We start from the raw sequence: 20,601 nt of genomic DNA on the forward strand, positions 1-20,601 counted from the left end.
TTGAATTATTATCATCAAGGCTGAATAATTTGGTTGTCTTTGGAAGTCATCTTAACTCTACTGATTTTTAAGTTAATATTGATTGAAACTGAGATTAGTTTAATGGCTCACAGAACTGTGAGAAGCTTAGCAGTTTCAGCAGGATTACTTAATGTTATTGTTCTAGGTGTTTTGGTTATTGGTCTGCCAGTTTTTTAAGTGCATTTTGCTGGATTTGAACAGGATCTGTGGCTTATAATTTATCAGTGAGATAAACTCTGTCATATTGGGCTGTTTAGAACGCTTTACATTAACCCAGAAAGATTTTCAATCTGTGAAAGGGAATGCTACTTTTGTCTGAAACTCCACAGTCAAGCTGATTCCTTCCCACTGTTTAATAAAATGTCCTATGGTAAATAGTCTGTCTGTCTGCAGATGGGCCCAATGCCACTTTCACAACCCTAAAGCAGTCAGTACTGGCTTTTCAGCAAACTAATTTCAAACATAATGTTCTAGCAAAATACACAACATCAGCTGTAACAATAGAATTATTGTGCCTCCCTTCATGGTTTTGTCTGGTCACAGAGATCTGTACTGTGGACCACAGCTCCAGGTTCAGTGTCCAGTTCCCTGCAGATCGCTGACGTGGCTGGGTCTGAGACTGGGGTGGAGTACACAGATTCTGTTACTCAGTTTGCTTTTGTCGCGAAAGTATTGAACCTGAAGGAGCAAAATGTATCAGAAATGTAACTTTTTTATTATTCTGTTAAAAATGAAAGGCAAATTTGAGTTATTTTCAGAAACTTAGGATATTAAAAGAAAGCTATAGAGTTTACCATTAACCACTAAGTAATGGCTCATCCTCTTCACAAGTGTTTTCAGTGATGCTTACTGCCTTATAGTTGTGTTGCTACTGTAACTGTGAAGCAGTTGGTTCTTTGGACAATTAAGGCTTAATAAATACTCATAGGTGTTGCAATGAAATGGAATCTTGCTAGGGGCATGAAATTATCCTTTAAGGCAAATTCCCACCTCAGAAATTGAGGTTGTCCGTTCGGAGCAATAAAAAAGCTTGTGGGTTCTTTTGTCCTTTTGTTTGAATAGGTGATGCTATTTCTTTTTTTATTATTCTCTTGACAGAAATGATGCAACATCTTCATCAGCAGTTAGTGAAGCGTGAGCACAGGTACATGACCAACCTGAAACGATTGCACAAGTTGCAGATGGACTACCGTGGTCTCCTTGAAGTCACTGCAGAGCTGGTGGATTCTTTGGAAGCCACAGTCACTGGCAAGATGGTAAGAGATGACCCAGATGTGCACTTGCTTCCACACCCCCCAGAAAATGGAGACCAAAGGGTGAATTACACTTCATAACTATGAGCATTTCTGTTAGAACTGTGGCTCTGCTAATGAAACACAGCACAAAAAGTGAGTTGAATTGTGCTAGCTCAGAAATCTTGAAAAAATTATCACTATCTCACAAGACATCTCAGATCTCTTGTGCAAGTCCCCTTTTGAGCTTTGGCAGCAGCAGTTATTAAAGGGCATTTTGGTGCTTACTGATTGCAGTCCAGCCAATCAACAATTGTTGTGTATTTGAAACTTCCATTAGGTCTGTTTTAACACCACAATAGTGGAAAGTCTTCTTATCCAAAATTTTGGTGAGGAAAAGCTTTGCTCTCTGTTCTGCTAAACTGGACTTGTTAATCTAATGGATAAAGGGAACAAGGAGATAGGAGTGAACCAGTTCTTCATCATGTGAGATGGGCCACGTGTATGTAAGTGGAGAAGGTACAACTTTTTTAGGAGTATTTTTTGTATGAAGTTGATTGTCTTTTTCATGTGTTGTCCTCCTCTGGGAGCTTAAATTCTGTGTAACCTGAAGGCTGTTCTTATGGCAGATGTTAGTGGCCTCTAGGTGCTTTTGAAGGAACTGTGAATTGTTAGCAGGGAGAATGACCTGGCATTTCCTGTGCTGCCTGCTGAAAAGTCAATATGTACCTTCCTTCTGTCATCAGCATGAACACCATATGGTTTGTTACTTTGCTCTGGGATCACTTCTGCTATTACTGCAGGGAAGAATTTGCCTTTGGATGGATTATGCTTTACAGCAGATTAGGGAAGGTATCTTCTCGACTATAAAATCGCGGTCATTCATTTGCTGCCTCCATTTCACACCTCCGTGCTCTCCAGGCGATATCCAGTGACCGCCTGTGGTCGGAACCGGTTGCCGATGTTCATTTTCCTTTGTGAGCCTTGTGCGGGGCGCTCGGTTGGTGCTTCCCAAGTGTGTCCAGCTGAGGGTGCTCTTCCGTTAGGGATCCTGAATTCTGTCATCCCCGAATCCAAAGTGGAGTTGGGTACTGAATAAAGTGATATTGAAGTTACAGCGTTCTGAATTTCAAGGGGTTCGTTGTCCTGCTGAAGGTCTGGGAATATCAGAAGGGGCCCCAGTTGCATTTCTATAACCTCAGTCCTCTTTTCTGGGGAAGATACTAACTCTCCTGAAATTAAGATGTTCTGTTGAGGTGTAGATTTCCCAAAACAAAAACTAAATCCACTGAGATGTTTTGTATTGAAAATCAAAGTGCTGTACTGTGTAATTCATATTTACTCTCTCTGCTGTACAAGACAGTTGTGTAAGTTCTGCTCGGAATGTAACCAACACATCAGAGCATTGTTTCAAGCTCAAAACTGCTTCATTTTTTATTTTGATTTGATTTTGAACTTTTTGATTCACACAAATCTGTATGCAAATAGAGGTGTGACAAAATCTGGTTTTCTCCTAGACTCTGAAAGTGCTTAGCACTAGTCCTGTGAATAGCATAACAATTCCTAGATAAAGAGAATTTACAGTTTTTAAAATGTCTGTACAGAATGGTAGTTGCAGTATATACCTTATGCTTGTGCAATGAGCCTCAGGTGTGTGATTTCTTCCTCTTTAAAAAAACGAAGCAAACAGCCTTTAATATAGAAACACTTGTCTGGTAGAAAGTATAAGTTTTATGTAATCCTGTTCTCATTTTGTTTCCCAATTTTTAGATTACACCAGAGTATATTCAAAGTGTTTGTGCTTGCTTGTTTAGCAATCATTTGAAACAAACTGTAGCACACAACATTGACTTCACAAGGCCTGGAACTGTAAGTATAAATGTTTGGGATTTTTACAGTAACTGTCTTAAAAGACAATACTACTTAAGCTACATATAGAACAATAAATGCTCTGTAATGGGAAAGACAAAACATAGTGTTTTCAAGCTGGTATAAGAATATGGCAATACATTGTTTTGTTGATCTCAGATGCTGGTCAATGACCTGGTTGTGTAGTTATAGCTGTGTAAGTATGGTTAATGCTGTTATTGTGAAGACAGTAAAATTTGTGTCTGTTAAAATGCTAACAAAATGCTTTAAATAAACATTAATCATAAAAGTGCATCAAAATGTTTTACTAAGAAAATATTGTGTACAAATGTTCTACAAAGACAAGCCAAAATCATGAACTGTGCTTGTTGTTTCTGCCATGGCAGGCATTCATGTGTACTTAACTTTGTAGCAGGAGAACTTAGTGAAGTGTCAAAGGAAAAGCAGAAGAAAATAAAATTCCTGCTTCTCATTCTAGCCAAGGTTTTTAATAGCAGTGATGCTATGGGTACATTTTGTTCTTCTTGAAAATTTGCTACAGAAAGATCAGGAGATAATACAAATGCTTCCTTTTCTTTTCTACGTGCTAATATTTTCAGAGATAAGTGTTATACCTCATTGTTCTTCAGGCTGTTTTAAATGCCCTCACTTTCCTGTTAATGGTCAGAACTCCTTTCAGACCTGCCATGAGTTTAGGAGGTGCAATCAATAGCAAAAGCTGCTATTTCAGAGTTTCAGGAAGGAACCAGCATCTGTTCATCTGTTACCTCAATAGCATCTGTTCATCTGTTACCTCAATATTAGGTGCTGTCTGCTGCTCCCCTCTCCTCAGATTTATATCATATCCATAGCTTATCTCATCTCCCATCCCATAATATCTGCCTCCCACCCCATCTTTCTTCTAACCAACAGCTTGCAGAGGCCTTTCCTCTTTCCTTGCCAGTGACTTTTTCAGATATTGCTTTAGGTACCTCAGTAGTCTTCTGTATTTTTGCCGTCTGATGTTGAGGTTGTGTGTGTTTCTCCTTCCAGATCACCCATTCAATACAGCCATGTGCCCTCTTCTCTCTGTTCCTGCTCTCTGCTTGCATCAAGACTCCTCTTTTTGTTCTGTGCTTTCAAGGTGCTCCATTTGCCCAGGGTTCTGCTTATTATTTCTATTCTTCTTATCATACGTTGATCCTCCAGTCTCTTGAACCCTTTTAGGAAGGGGGCAGAAGGAAGAGTGTCATCCTTATTTAAGGTTCTGATTTCTGCTTCCCTAAAAGTGTCACTAAAGCATTTCTGCTCCAAAAGTGCTGTGGCCACTTTGACACTGTCTCCAGCTATACAGGTAGGTTAGAGAAAGAGGATATGTTGGTGGTGGATTTTTTCCCTGCTGGAAGTAAATTTTTGTCTCCTTTAACTAGGTTAACCTGAGCAAAGCAGTGTTCTCCTGGCACAGTTGTATCTATTTTTATACTAGGCTTTGCTAGCAGAACTATTTCTGTGTGACTTTGTGGCTCATTTATCCACACTATTTGAGGTAGTTGCTGTGACAGCCAAACTCTCTAGTGAAGACCAGTCCAGTTATAGCCTTGAGACTGTGTAGATTAAGGGTTTCTAGACTGGTTTAGGTCACACCTTGTCATTGAGGTTCTAGCAGCTACTGTGGTTGAACTCTTATGTTGTTTCTATAAGCAGATCCAAAAAGGCTCTCTGAGGCATTAGCCAAGTTTTGGAGGGCTAATCACAGTCTTTGCATAGACATTACCTGCATCATAATCAGCTTCCTTCATCTTATCCTTTTGTCCCCTCTTGATCATATTTTCTTGTTTATTTCCCATGTAAAGAGTTCTGTTTTATACATGAATAGCAAACATGTAGAAACACAAATAAATGTTAGAAGAAAAAATAGATATTGTCTTATGAAAACAAAAATAAGATTCCTTTCTCATCCCAGAATATTTCTAACCACTCCCTGGCTTTGTTGATGCAGGAAGCCAGATGAGATGAACTAAAATTCTGACTATTTGCCACTAGGCCACTCAGGCATGCCATTACATTTTCTTCAAGGATTCAAGTACTTCATTGTTGTACACTCAGATGTTATTGTTCTACCCTTAAGTGGTTTCAGGTTTTTGTATAAGTTTTGGAATAAAGCTGGAGGCACCGTGACCCAGACTAAGTAGTAGCACGAGTTCACAGCATCTGTGCTGGATTTGTGTTGGAAGATTCATTCACTTTTTGCCCGTAACTACTTAGAGGCACTAAAGTGTGGTCTTTCCAGCTACTCCATTTCACAAACCTCCTGCTGTAAGGGGCAGCCAGCTGCATAACTAGAGAGAGAAGAGACTAGCAGAGGGGCAGCTACTTTGTTCATCCTTACCTTACCATCATTTTACCTCATCTGTAGGCAAGATAAGTGATAGGCTTTAAAAAAACAGTCATTGTCTAAAGAGTTTTATTGGGCATTAAATATGGTGGTTTGTCAGTTAGGGGTTTTTTTTCCCCACTTCACCTTGACTGTTAAGGATGATCCTATCTCACTGACATCACTGATGTCAGGACAAGGCCCTGAAATAAATTGGTTCTGCTGGATCAATATCTCTAAATAAATGAGCAGAAAAAGAATCATTAGCAAGGAAATTACTTTTTTTTTTTTTTGGTACTGTCATGCAGCCTTGAATTTCCACCAGTGTTATTTAGGGTATGAGTGGACATGCATTACATAGTTTGGAAAGAGGAGGTGCTTGACCGCCATTTGTACTGATGCAACTCAGGGGACAGTCTAGGTTTTGGGTCAAGTTCTGAGAGCAGAAAATGCTAAATCTGCATCATTTTCTGAGATCTGTACTTGAGCTTTAGAGTATATTTTGTTAAATCAGCTATACTGGTAGTTTATAGTTACACTGGGAAGGGGGATTATATGAGTACTGTAACCAAAATGAAGTATTGTCCAAGGAAATTAAGGAGTATAGCTTGGATTCTATCTTCGGTAACATTATTTGTATGCAAAGTTGATTTTGTTCCCAGTACATTGTGCTCAACTTTTAATGCTGGGAAAAGTTATATTGTGTAGTAGAAAGCTGGAAGGTCTCAGGCTTTGAAATTACAATAAAGGTGACCTGTATCAGTTGCTAATGTGCAAATATCAGCTTCCTGGCTTGCCCCCCACCATGGCTGAAGGCCTGTCCTTTCAAACTGGAAGAAATTTGTATCAGGAGAACAAATCCCAGAGGCAAGTCTTACTGACCTGGCTTTAAGACCTGAGGCAATGACAGCCAAAAGAGTTTTCTGTTGTAATCCACCCTGAAATCTTTCTTAGCAAGGGCTTCTAGTGTCAGCTTTGTGTTCTCTGGTGAGCTGGATTGGATCTCATTCTTTTGCAGAACAACTCCATGTCTCTTGCCAGCTCTGTGACTTCCTGGGTCAGCTTGTGAGCCTGATCTACAATCCATTAACAGGATGCATCTGCTGCGTGCAGTGGGAGAGAGGTCACACTGCTGTTACAGCTGTGAGACCTTTCCAAGGCCTCTAAAGCCCTGTTTCACCCTAAGGTTTTTCTCTTAGCTGCAGTTGAATGTTATCTCCACTTTCCATCATGTTATTTGACATGTGTGGTCCTGAATTGGGAGATAAGAAACCAGAGAGAATTGTCAGACCAGAAGATGTAGATTTAAGAATAGAAGATCAGAGCAGCAGGTCTGACAAGCTGAAGAAACATTTATTTGAGGAATTAATAGATTCCTGACTTCTTAGTGTTCCTTTGGATATGGAACTGATGTGGGTAATGGTAAATTTGAATAGTGTACTTTCAAGTACAGTAATCTATTACAGGACTATCACAGTCCCTTGTATTTTTTACCCTCTTGAGATAATTAATGTTTTAATTTTTTTTTACCATTTTCCTTTTCTAGTCTTGATTTGTCTGATGGATAAGAAGCAGGGGTTGTAATTTTTGATGCCTGCAGTTTTCTGTTCAATTCACATCATGAAGACAAGAGGATTCTGCCTTTTTATCACAAACACAGTACATTCACACTCCACCAAATGTAGCACAGGCTCAATTCTGAAATCCACAAACAGGTTTTTTGGATTGAAGTAAGGTGTACACCCTCCTGGAATATTTTGGATTAGGTATAAAGCAATAAGGTTCTCTTAAGTTTTGGATTGCAGGCAAAACAAGAACTGTTTCTTCAGATGTGCACGTTCTGTCAATGGTAGAGATGGGTGTTAACCACTGGAGAATCTTTCTGTGACCTGAAAGCTCTAGAGTTGTTTGCATGTATTGCACCTGTGTCATGGAATAGAATAAATACCCATTATGTTTTTGCTGCTATTCATTCTGATTATATTTACCTGTAGCTACAATTAGGTGAATTAATGTCCCTTGTTAGTTTTGGGTCTCTTTTACCCACTATTGAAGCTGTGGAAAAGTAGTGGGGTGGGTTTTTTAAGTTCTGTCACTGGACAAAATTACCAGCTCCTCTGGAAAGTTAAATTGCCACTTACAAACTGTGAACAAGGAAGAATTATTTTTGGGATAGTTGTAATGACTACTGTGGGCTCCTATTTTTCTTGTACTCTTTGCTTTTTTCCTCAAACATGGTTTTTACTGCAACTGTGCGCTTGCCATCAAGCTGTAATAGTTGGTGGCAAGTAATCCATTTCTTACTTATGAAATTTCTGCACCAGCAGACCACATGAAACCTAGGATGAGGGTAACAGAAGGTTTGTATTCTGTTTTTTTTAATCACTCTCGAAACCATTCAGAGTGGATTCACCAGGCATTATTATGCAGATGTTTGCTCTTTCATTTAAAAATAAAGTGCACATTGCAGCAAACAGCATCTACCCTAAGTGAGCTTTTCTTTGGATTACACAATCAGTTTTCTGCATCTCTGTCCATGGGATTATTTTTATATGTTCCCATTTATGTATGGAAAATAAGAAACAAGCCTTCCTCTTCAGGTAAGCAAGGACGAAGTTAATTTTTTCCTGCTGATACAGTATATAATGCCCTTTTCACAAGTTGCTGCAAGGTTTTTTGTTTACATGAACTCTTTAAGGGTAAGGTATTGCCTTCAGTAGGGGCTTCCACAAACTTCTCCTGTTATTGTCCTTAAATCATAGAAGGGACTTCAAAAGGTTGTTTGGTCCAAATTGGTGAAGGGACTTCAAAAGATTGTCTGGTCCAACCTTTTGTGATTTTCTTTAATGTTAAAACTTCACTTTATTGTCATCTTTTGTGTTGATTCCTACATCCATTTCCACTGGCTTTCGTTGTACTTGTGTTGAATTGTCTCTCATCATGATGCAGTTTATCTCCTGGTTTCTTTTGCTCACTTATTGGTCTCTATTGATGTCATCCTTTGTCTTAAATTTAATTTTAAATTGTCTTTGCCAGGAACTGTCTGTATGTGTGCATAGCACCATGAAAGTTAAAGTAATCATTCACATCAGGGAATTCTAAGTATCATGGTAATAAAAAGATGAATGTCAGATTTTTAAAATTGGTTAAAGAATAAAAAGAACTTTATTTTGTGCTCACAGTGAAGAGTAGCAAATTTCTTACCTCTTCTGTGTAAGGCTGTATATGTCTGTTAAAGAGCAGCCTGCTAAATAGGGTGTTTATGTGCTTATTCATGTGTACAAATATTTCCTCTAAAGTAAGTACTGGCAGGTTTGCACAAAAAAATTGGAAGCAAATAATTAATGTTGGTCTTATTTCATTGTGTTCAACTGTGTACTTTTATTTTTAATTAAGACTGTTCTTTTTAGATACAAAGCTGTTGTAAGTATTTTATTCTAATTAAGGAGAACATAGCATATTTTGTACTAAACTGCTCAAACCATGAATTAGCACTATGCTTTATTTTAGTAACTACATACTAGGTTTCCCTCCAGAAACTTTCTGAGTTTATCCCTGGAACCTTTTGGGATAAGGAATTTATAACACTGCTGAAACACCTTAAATTGTGTCTCTCATTCTTTTTGTGCTGGTCAGAAACTCCAGTCAAAGCAAGTGTGGAGAATAGTGGCAGGTTCTTTCTCAGAAGCTGAGGTCCTCTGATCCAGGCCATGTTCAGGGTATCTCTCTTGGCCGCCTCTGTGGACTGAGCAGCACAGGTCATATATTCCTGTCAATTTGTCAGTGCTTTGTGTATAGCTGTTCTGACTCTGGCAGAGTGGAACAATGTGCAGACTAGGTGTGTTTGCCAGGTGTTGAGAGGAGAACTTCCAAATATATCACAGGAGAGACACAGTAATTTCAGTTCTAAGACATACAAGTATGAGGATTGGGAGAACGTGTTTATACTTTCCTTTTCAAAGCTAATAGTCTGTTAATTTTTAGCTAATTTCTATCAGTTGTTTTTTAGAAGTGTGCATTTCTCTGTGATTTATTTCTGTTAACCTATTTTTTTTAATCTTCTTTATTTTAATGTGTGTCTGTTTGCCTATAAAGGGATATTACTCTATGAGCCCTTGTGATGACGGATATGTAAGTGTCTATCTTTATTTCCTTTCACATTGCCTGCTCAGTCTGCCACAGTCTGTATTTCTCTTTATTTCATAACGTGCAGCAATTTTCCCTGCATTTTAGCTTGTCATTACATTAACTGTGTGGTTTATGAAGAGCGAGAAAATGTACAGGGCTTGGAAATTCTGCATGGGAAGGGAATAAGTGTTCTGGGTAACCTTATGGCTTCATAACGCACATAACACAGCATGTCAACATAAGAGCAGCTTTGTCCACAACTTTCACATGAAGCACAGCTTCTTATAGCATGCAGAAAGCAATTGTTTCTTGCATGGGATCATCTGTGTATAGTGTACGTTCTCTCTGAAGTGAGCCAAAACCAGCTGACCCCACAACACCTTTGACAAAGCAAATAAATATTATTGCTCAAGATAATTCAGCAAGTTGATTCATGCTCTTCAGAGGGGTGCTATATTCTACATATTTGTATTTTTTGTTCCTAAAGTCAAACTTCCTTTTGGTAGTAAAGATTATGAAATTCTTTCACACAGTTAAAATGATCCTCTTTCACTGAAAATACAAAATTATATTCTCTGTACTGCCTGTGACTTCTGTAACCCAGATGGAAGTTTGTATTCTGGCAATACTACAAGCACACCATAAGTATCTAATTTTGACCATAGTCAGTGCATTCTTTGTGAAGAAAGGAAATGAGTCTACTTCTAAGTAACTCAGTATGTAATCAATTCATAAATATGATTGACACCAATTCTGAAAGATGCCAGTCAATTTAAAGTAATACATATTCATAATTTTATCACTTTATTTAAAATTTTATTTAAAATAATGCATATTTATATTTTTATCACTTTCTTTAGGTAAAACAAGATTATATCTTTCAATAAAAGCTGCCTAAATTTCAAACATATATATCACCTGGAATTAAAGTAAACCCTTGTGGGAATTCAACTTTCCACTAAGAACAACATTTTATTTTGAGAAATAGTCATAGAAATAATGAATGCAATGGACTATTCATTACATACCTCTTTTTCTCTTGATGTAGAGAACACTACCCACATCCCCCTATTGTAAAAGATCATCTGTATCAATCAACCTGTTCCCCTTGGTGACATGAATGTTCTTAATGGACACTTTCTGCCTGATGTTAAGCATTTTGTTCCTTCATATAATGCACTGTTCTGAGATTGAGAAAGGTTGATGACAGATGAGCAATTATGAATCAAATTATTTTTACTGAAGAAAAACTTTTTCCTTATACAGATTAGTATAAAGCATTAGTTAAATGTAACTTTATACAATGTCGAATGTAGTAGCTTACTGTGCAGAGTTGTTTATAAAGCTTTTGTAAAGCAGTCTGACTCTGATTCTGAGGTATTTCTTGAATATATGGGTAGCTTTCAGCTCCCCTCACTGTTTATGTGTAGTATTTTATACTTCTTTCTGACATGTGTGTTGTCATTACATTATCACACAGTATTACTGTGTGACTTTTTAATGTACACATCAGATGACTTAGAGAATCTGTGTTATATGGCAAGTGGGAAGTTTTCATAACAGCATCTCTCTAGCATATGTAGGGAAAAAAAATGAAAAACAATTGCAGATCTTCTTATGAAATAATACTTTGCATAGCCCCAGTAGACCTGCCAGGTTACACAAGCTCAGGGTCTAATCCCTCACAGCCTGCATGGAGCAGTCTCCTTGTTATTAGTGTGTAACAAGTGAATTCAGCATAGATTTGTGAGCTCTAATGATTTGTAGAAATCTGCTCAAATTTTGGTTTTACTCTTCACATATTCATCACATATCTTTGATTATTAATTCTGAATCTGCATTGAATTTGCACTGAATTCTTACAGCACATTTTCAGAGTGGGAACTGAGGACAGACTCTGGCTTTCAGCTTTGTCTTCAGCATATTAGGAATATATACATCAAACAGCAAAGGGGATATGGCTTGAATATAGGGCTGCAGTATTTGATAAAATCAGTTGTGGTTTTGGCTTGCACATGAAGTGCATCTGCTTTCTTTTATAAATACTGATTTTTTTTTTTCCCTTTGAACTTTGGTTTATTCCATGCTGTTCATATTCATGCCTGTCTTTGTTCAAAAATAAAGGGATGCCATCTGTAGCTAATGTGCATCGTGACAGAATTATTTGACTTAATGTGGCACCTGGTTTGGCTTTGGCAAGAACCAACACAAACATAAGTCATACTCATAATCCTACCAGAATGAGCTATCTTGGGCTGTTTCTTCTTGTGTTTTGTTCCTTAAGACACTGAGCTTCTGCTCGTCTTTCAGTTATGACAAATGATCTCTCTCAAGATAGGTTTTGCATGAAATGTATGTTTTTCAAGATGAAGTCTATGCATAACTGGACATAGGAACATGTTCACTACAGGTTCCTCACACTCTGCTTTTCATTGGCAATCTAAGGTATATACTGTCACTCAAAAGGTTAAAATTATGGTTAACCTGTTCCAGGAAAGACTGAGGGAAGGGCTAGGGAGAAAATGCTGAGGAAATAAATCTTGTAATCTAAGAAAAATGAGAAAAGGAGCTACTAAATAATTTCTGTGTATGGTGATTGTGCTATAAGTATTCAATTGTTTAATAGTAAAATAATAATTTTTAGCTCTCGCACTCTGCCATTCATTGGTAGATCTTAAAACCCAACTTGTTGAAGAGATTGATGCCTGTATCTACTTTTCAGATGAGAAAAATTGAGGCCCGGAGATGTGAAATGATGTGTTTGGATTCTGTCTACAGTTGATGGCTGAATCAGGACTAGAAGTGTATCTGCTGAGCCAGTGCTTTACTCAGCATGCCACAGATACAGATTAGCTTACTTATGACTACTTGCAATAATGCAGATGAAAAGGAAGAAAAAAAACCTCTGCCTGTAACATGCCTGGATTCTTTCTGCTTATCAGTGGTGCTGACTGTAGTCAGATTGAGAAATGACAGTGCAGTGAAGAATAAACAAGCCCCCCAAATCTTTCTCCATTCCTGTTTAGCCTTGATGATTGAACCTGATATAACATGAACTTTATTCTTACTGCTTTCTCAGAAACATCAAAAGCCTGACAGAACTTACTTCCTCCTGTGCAGGTTCTAGTCTGATCAGCAAAATGACCAGAAGTTTTTCCAGCTCAGTGGTTCTGCTCGCAGAGCCCCAGTGCAGGGCCTGCCTCAGTCTCTGGTGCCTTTTTGGTGTAGGAAGAGTACAGAAGGAAACCATACTAAATACCTTGCTGTGCTCCATCTGCTGGCTTAAAAATAGGACCTTGTCCCATTTGATCTGAATGTTTTTCCAGTTGAAGTTTCTGTAGTTTGAAATTTTATAAAAGCTTGCAAAATCCTACACTTGCCAAAAAGTTTTATTTATGTAGAAGACTGATATGTATCTTAACCAGTCATCCTCTAGTTAGATTTTGGTTGGAGCACATTTTCTTTCTAAGACAGCAAAGAGGTGGGTAAAAAAATCTTTATTGAGAATCAGAGAATCTTTATATGCATTTGTATAGCCCTAGTGCCCTGCTCTATTTCTTTAGGCACTGCTATTCTCTGTTTCACCTTCCATCTCAAGGGGTCTGTAATATTTTTTTTTTGTATTCGAGTGCTATAGTCACTTTCTTCCATTTCCCTTAATGGACAAAGGAGAAAGGTGCTGACAGAGGCAACGAAAATGATTTGTGATTTCATTGCAGCTACAAGGTTTTAGGCTTTGACTGGGAAAACAGTTTTGTTTAAACAAAACTCTTTATACTTCTCGAAAATGCTAAGGAAAATGAACGAGGGCAAAACAGTCTAGGGGCAGATAGGATACTTAGAAAGAATTTTGTATTGTGTAAGATAAACTATGATGTGAGAACTGCTGGTCTAGACAGTTTACTTTTGAGGTGTATGACCTGTTTATTGTATATAAGTTATTCATTGACATAATATAAAATGCTTTCCAAAGTGCATATAAGCTCATTTCACATCTAATAGAGCAGTTCCTTGTATTACAAGGATACCCACGAGGTTGTTTTCAAGAATATGCCAGTTGGTGTAATTCAATATTCTCTGTGGTATTTCATTCTTTTTGTCTCCTAAATCCCAGTTTTAAATCTGACAATAGACATTGATTATATAGTTCCCATTGAAAGAGGCTCAGTTAAGAGAGAAGACCAGTTTTACAGGCATAAGTGGTAATGAGAGATGTTTAGCAGAGAGATCAGTACAAAGAGATGACGCTGAATGTTCTGCAAATATAGCAGGTAGTTGACATCAGAATGCATGACATGAAGCATTGTTATGCCAGAATTGCTGCTTCTTTGCTTTCCTACAACTAAGTCTAGCAAAAACTATTTATTGAGGCAGACAACTTCCATGTGGAACTTTTATATAGTGTTGGTGTTCCTGGTTGCACAGCGGTGCCTGCATAGGCACTGTGTCACCCTGCATCAGAGAAGAAATATCCAGGATTTAATTAGAATATCCTAGGCAGAACCACTAAGAAATGGCACACTACTTCATATTAGATTTATACGTAGCAGAATACATAGTCCTGTCTTTACATATTAATAATTATATATACGGGTATATTTTGATAGCAGCAGGCACCTGATAACATTAGTGTTGGAGCAAAGAATTACAATAAATTTATATGCAGGAATGCACGCTAGATCTCCAATGAAATATTGCAATTTTAAAGGTACAAAAGTTTATGAAGTCAGTGAACGTGCTTAGCAAATTCTTCACCTTCCTCAGCAGGCTCAGATAGTACTTTCTAGTTTTTTTTTTTAATACTTCAAGCATAAGTAATTTGTGGAGTATGTGGGTGAGGATAAAATGGCCAGATCACAACAAAAGATATTTTGACCTGAAAAACACTTTAAGGGAAAAGAAAGATAAACATTGAAGTGCTCTTTCTTTAGCTGTGTTTCTGATTCACAGCACAGGTTTTTATAGGAAAAGAACTGCAGAATCTTAATGAAAGAATTCACTTTGGACCTCATTAAAAACGTTATGTGAAATTTGGAGTTATATGCTGTAATTTTCTTTTTTATTTCTTTCTGTGATTCAGGCTTCCACACTGTTAAGAGCATCTTTATCCTCCATGTAAGTATTTGTTGCTGAGCTTCATTTCTGTCTGTAGAGAAGAGGAGGGGTTTGTAAACTGAAGTACACACTGCCAGTTGTCTGCAAATGGGACTCAGTCCTTCTCTGTGCTTCCTCTGACCTCAGTGAACATTGATGCAAATATTGTGTGATGTGTGTTCTTCTTCTGAGCAGCTTCAGTAATGTTCTAATTTCAGCAGAATGTTGTTAATCCATTCAGTAATTCTGCCATTCCACACATGTGAGGTTGTTGCTGTATTTTTAGTGTAACCACATATTTTAGTCCTATTGTTGTAATTGGTTTGATTCTCACAAATCCAGGAAAATGGGGAATCACTAATATGGATTTTTTTGTGCCTTAATTTTATTTTTTTTTATGTCTGACTTAATAAATTTTGGCTTAAAATACTGAATAGAGATGGTATTTTCAAGGTGAAGTTTTATTAAATTTTTGGGACATTTTTTATCCTGTTGTTTACAAGATAATGGGGCAATTATACCTAGGACATAAAATTTGTTTTGAAGAGTGGTAGGATGGAACAATACAAAAACATTTTAGTGGATTTTATTTAAATATTAAGAATGAAACATTGACTGGAAGCAGTTTTCTTAATGGAAACTTCTATTTCAGTGTTAAATTTTAAAACAGCAAGATAGTACTGATGCACAGAAAGTGGTCCTGTATTAAGTCTCATGTTAAGCCAGCATACTCCAGGCTGTAAAAATCCACTCAGCCCACACCACCTTTGCCTTGGAGAAGACATTTTTGTGTGCATGAGGGCTCAGAGGTGGAGTTGGAGCTGCAGCTTTTTACTGCATCTGTTTCTAACTGTGTCAAGAGCCACTGCTGCCCTCAAGCCCTTGTGGTCCAGTAGAGAAGGGGGGAAAAAAGGTTGCTACTGTACTGTTTTGTGCCAGTAAAAATCTCAGATCATCAGCTGTCTTCATGTCAGTTTACTGTCTGCAAGTCATGATGGTAAATAAGCTGCATGCATAAGTAAGAAATAACCCCAAATTTAACAAGTCTGTTGTTCTAACAATATAATAGCAATAAAAGTGTGAAAATGTGGAAGTTCTCTTCCTGAAGCAGACTTCCTGTTTTGGCTCTTCTCACCTCATTAACATCAACTGCACTGAACTAGGAGAGAGAGTTTTGATTAATGTCTTTTCCTTTTGCATTTAGGAAGATGCAGGATGTGCCATTGCTGCCATCTCTGGATTATGAGAAGCTGAAGAAAGATTTGATTACAGGGAGTGATCGTCTTAAGGCTCTCTTACTGCAGGCTCTGCGCTGGGTAAGGACAGGGAGGCATCCACAACTTAATCCATTTAGCAAACAACATGGTTGTTCTGGTGATGAGTTCAACATGACAGGCAAATTCCTGTTGGTTAGACTTGATAAGGCTGTTGAGTTGATGAAGGCAGCCCAGGCAGGAGGTGTTTATTTGTAGTGTAGCAGTGTCCTTCTCATCTGAGGAGAGACAGATTCCTCACATGAAGAATTCCCAGATTTCTGGGATATTCAGTGGGAATAATTTCTGATGTGCTTTCAAATAAATTGTTTTTTTAGTCAGTTCCTTTTTCCACATATCTTTCTGGTTTATATTTATATAAATACTGCTGCATCCAAGACATACCAGACTCTAATCACCAGTTTTCCTTTATAATCAAGGTATTTACAGGAGCCTACTTTTTGGTTGACTTGGGTCATGTCATGACATTTCAGAAAAATTACAGGTGACAACAGGAAGTTACATTTTCCTGCTGGAAAGGAAGCTGGTGTGTTCAAAGTGATAGTCATGAAAGATAATAGTGGAATTCTGATCAAGTTTCAGTGTCCATTTTCACATTAAAAACTGTTTGTTCTGACCAAAAGTACTTCTAGCCCAATGCTCTGTCTCAGATGTTTAAGAAAAGCACCACATCTGTAACTATTAGGGAGGCTTTTTTAACTTTATGGGAAGTAATTCTGTATCCTTCCTGCATGGACAGTGATGACAGCTCCCAAGTAACAGTTTTGTAATGGATCATAGAGCTGAGGACAGGTCAGTTCATTTCATCTCTTTCCCTGAGGCCACTGAGGTTGAATTACTGCTCCCCATGAAAGAGGTTCTTAGCTATAGAGTATTAGCACCTTTAAAATCTCCAGGGGTCATCAATCCATAGTTATGGCTTTTTGTGGGGTTTTTTTACTTGCTTATTTATGTTGTTATTTATTTTAGCGCTTGACAACATCATATCCTGGAGAACAGAGAGACACTATCATGCAAGCCTACATCAGTAATGACCTCCTAGACTGCCACAGCAACTGTCAGGTCAGCTGAACTGAGTTGTCAGTTGTCCAATTTCTGTGTGATACTGCTTATTTATGTCTATGAAGTGCTGATCATAAAATTTTATTGCTCTCTGGAAGAGGAGAATTAAAAAAAGGTGGTAGTGCCAAAATTGGGTGATACATTTAGGTTCTGCATCCCAGTCTTTAAATGTTGATGGCAAAAGTTTGCATTACAAGAACTCTTAGTGTAGACACAGTTCTTGTAGACAAATGGAAGTTTATCACCTCCCTGTGCTTCACTTCTGTGAGTTGAACTGAAGCCTAAGGCCCTTTAAGTCTTGGTTATCAGATCCTGTGTCTCTTTTTGAGTAATTGTATATTGTTAAATAATACACTCAATTCATTTCAGTGATTTAAGATAAGAACTAAATTAGGACTTCAGTCCCAATGCCACTATGGAATGTGTCATTGTGCACCTGCAATGATCAACTGTGTTTCTATGAATTTGAGGTGGATTGCCAACTTTCTTTAGAAAGGGGAATTGCTGGTGTGTTTATTTTGAAAAGTTGTTTCAGTCTCTGATAGTCCAGTACTGTTGCTAAGAAAAGCAGAACTTTTTTCATTGGTTGTAGTGACTTCTGTGCATAATTGAGTTTCCCAGGGGTTCAAGGCAATGAGCCTACTTGGTTTATTGTGGTTTCATTGTCTTTGTAGCAGTCACTTATAACACTAGGAGACATAAAGGATTATTAAATCAACCATCAGTTTTTCTCCCTCTAAATTTCTGTAAGAGGGAAGTTATATGTAAAGTCTGAAATAGACCATATTAGAAATCATTTCAATGTGGTGGTAAATTGGTAAGTTACTGAGCTGCTTCCCACGTTTTTCATTGTCAAAGAAAAGCATTCCTATTCAGGTAATATTACTGCAATTAAGTTTATCACAAAACTAAGTTGTTTGATTTGTGGGGTTTTTTGTGTAACTGACTGAATATTAATTTTAGGTAGCAGCTTTAACTGGACTTTGTTGCCTCTATATAAGTTCCACTCTACACCATAGAGTTTAATGGTGTTTTAACAGACTCAGATGAGAAGCTGTAATTTGCCTGTTTACTTTCCATCTCTCCTTCAGTGCCCTGCCAATAAAAAAATTAATTGTACATCATACTGACAAATCAGTATGCTTTCCAAGGGTTTGGTTTTTTTTTTCTGTATAAGTTTAATGAAGTTTTTAAAACACTATAGAAGACTAACTTTTGTGTTTTCCTTCTTTGTGATTTATTAACATCTGCTTTCTTTTTCAGAGAAGTGTCCTCCAATTATTATATTCTAAGAGTGAGGTAGTCAGACAGTATATGGCAAGGCTCATCAATGCTTTTGCTTCACTGATAGAAGGTAAAAGATTCACTGCAAAAAATAAGATAGCATTTTCATATGATGCTGTCTTATTGCTGCTTCACAAGTGCATGTCAGTGCATGTGGAAATTTGGAGCCTTGTTTGCACCCTTTATCTAGGTCTCTCTTTTGTTACATGCATTCAAAACAGCTTTTCAGCATCTGGAAAGTTTTCATTTTGACATTGTATATTCAGTATTTCTGACTTGTTTTGATGATTTGTGATCTATGTGGGAACTTATTTAGATATTGCCTTTAATATATTTTCCCCATGAGGGTTAAAGAGAAAAATCTCCATTAGTTAGGTTTCTTGTGGGCAGATCTGCTACCAGGCTGTGCAGTAGTAACTACTGTGGCTTCTGCATTTTCCTGGTCCTTACCTGAATAAATCTTTGTGCATCACTGCTAATAATCCAGAAGCATATGTATCCAGCTTTCCATCTCTGCCTGTCCCAAATTAGCTCTTGGTTTGCTGCTATTTTTGGAACTAAGTATTGCGCTGAAATATCATTTGAAGTCAGTAGCAGGAGGTCACCTGACTTTCCCAAGCTCCTTGGACATTTCTCTTCTTTTTCTGGATTGTACAAAACTGATAGATCAGAAAGCATCTACTCAATGTTACTGATTTGGCAAGAGTGGACCTCTAATATCCAAAGTGTCTGGATTGAATGCAACTGGTCTGCTACACAACTTTGTGCAGGTCTGTTTGGATCCTGGCACAAGTTTGTGGCTTGTCAAGAGGAAACTGAGGTCAATCCTGCTTACTTTTCCAAAGAGGGGGAGGTTTTCTGTCATAGCTGCTATCTCAGCATCTGTTCTTTCATCACTTTTTGCACCAGGTCGTGCCTACCTTTCTCAGAACCCAACCTTGCTGCAAATGCTGGAGGACAGACTGAAAGCTGAAGACAAGGATTCCCTTACATGGGAGAATGTTCTGGGGGCTCTGCAGAAATTCAGCCTCAGGTGATGAAAGCACAGCGTGTGGTGGTGACAACAGGGGAGGAAATGCAGGCTCTGTTCAGGGAGGAAAGAAGAGCACTTGGTTTTCCCATAACAATCATCAGAACCCCTGATGGCTGATGAAAGCAATGTTGCTTATTATGGAGGAGAACTCAGTTTTGCTGACTGAATTAACCTGACTTCCTACCAGCTGTCAAGGCTCAAGTAAATGTACATCTCCTGCCACAGCCTTGTGTGCTTTGTATGTGTTCCTTAACTGAAGAAAGTGAAAATGTTAATGTAGAAACCTCTGATGATCCTATGTGGAAAAAAAAGAGTTGTGTTACATTCCAAAGCATAAGGTTTTCATTATCCTTCCTGCAAACATTTTTCAGGGATTTCATCTTTATCCTGTTGACCCCCTTTCCTGGAGCTGTCTATGCACAGGCTGCCTTGTTTCTTACTTCTGCTTTAGCAGCCTGACTCAAGTGCCCACCACAAAAGAAATATGCAAAAGCAGTAAAGGGTATGCTCTCTTTATCAGATAAATATGATCTGAGGAACGCTGTTTTCACAGCAGTCAGGAGGAATACTGAAAATTTGAAGTTTTTTATTTTCTAAAAAGTAACAATCTTATAGGAGGTTAATTCCAGATACTTGACATAAGGGAAACTTTTTTAATATGTGGTCAGGTGCTCCCTTGTTTTGCTTACTCCAGGCCATAGACCTGCTGCAATATCCAGCACTAAGAATCATATGAGCTTTCAGGACCAAAGCCAGGAGAGCGCCTGATTTGATCTTTGCAATTTAAATATAATGCCTCTTGGAAATAATGTTGTGAAAAATTCTGTTATTCAGTAAGACTTTTCTACCAGTATATACTTCTTTTTTTGTATTGTAAAATGTAGAATTTTTATTGTAGATCACGGTTGGCCAGCTGGCACTTTATTCAGCATAGTCTTTGAGGGCAACTACAAGTTGAGTTAAAAGAGCATGGGATTTAAGAATCTCTAGAGAAAAGTGTAAATAGATTCAGGCAAAAGACCTCATTTGTCAAATCAACAGTACAAAAGTGCTACACTGCTATGGCTACCTATGACAGAAGAAGTAATTAATTTGTTTTATGGATCTGTTGTGTGTACTGGCTTTTTAAACTAATTTTAAAAGACAATTGAAAATGCCATTTTAGCTGGAGTAAGAAGCCTTAGAAAACAATTAAGAAATTTACCTCAGCAGTTTACAGGTTTAAAAAGAACAAAATAAAACAAAAGACAA

At 37.7% G+C, this 20,601-nt stretch overlaps 1 protein-coding gene across 13 annotated transcripts in view; it reads left to right on the plus strand.

Moving 5' to 3' along the window:
• The window catches only part of ARMC9 (armadillo repeat containing 9), a 57,176-nt gene that overhangs the window by 9,722 nt on the left and 26,853 nt on the right, over window positions 1-20,601 (plus strand). For 7 of the 13 annotated variants that reach the window (XM_077785695.2, XM_077785696.2, XM_085587889.1 and 4 more), the window contains exons 8-15: window positions 1,120-1,277; window positions 3,024-3,122; window positions 9,571-9,606; window positions 14,684-14,718; window positions 15,902-16,013; window positions 16,941-17,033; window positions 18,297-18,387; window positions 19,227-19,350. In XM_077785695.2, the coding sequence (XP_077641821.2) occupies window positions 1,120-1,277; window positions 3,024-3,122; window positions 9,571-9,606; window positions 14,684-14,718; window positions 15,902-16,013; window positions 16,941-17,033; window positions 18,297-18,387; window positions 19,227-19,350 (748 nt within the window). The remainder of the gene's footprint in view (window positions 1-1,119; window positions 1,278-3,023; window positions 3,123-9,570; window positions 9,607-14,683; window positions 14,719-15,901; window positions 16,014-16,940; window positions 17,034-18,296; window positions 18,388-19,226; window positions 19,351-20,601) is intronic. The other 6 variants (XM_077785698.2, XM_085587891.1, XM_085587892.1 and 3 more) reach the window with 2 other exon arrangements.

This window comes from Lonchura striata, chromosome 9 (genome assembly GCF_050655825.1).
Source record: "Lonchura striata isolate lonStrDom1 chromosome 9, ASM5065582v1, whole genome shotgun sequence".
In the NCBI taxonomy this organism is placed as follows: Eukaryota; Metazoa; Chordata; class Aves; order Passeriformes; family Estrildidae; genus Lonchura; species Lonchura striata.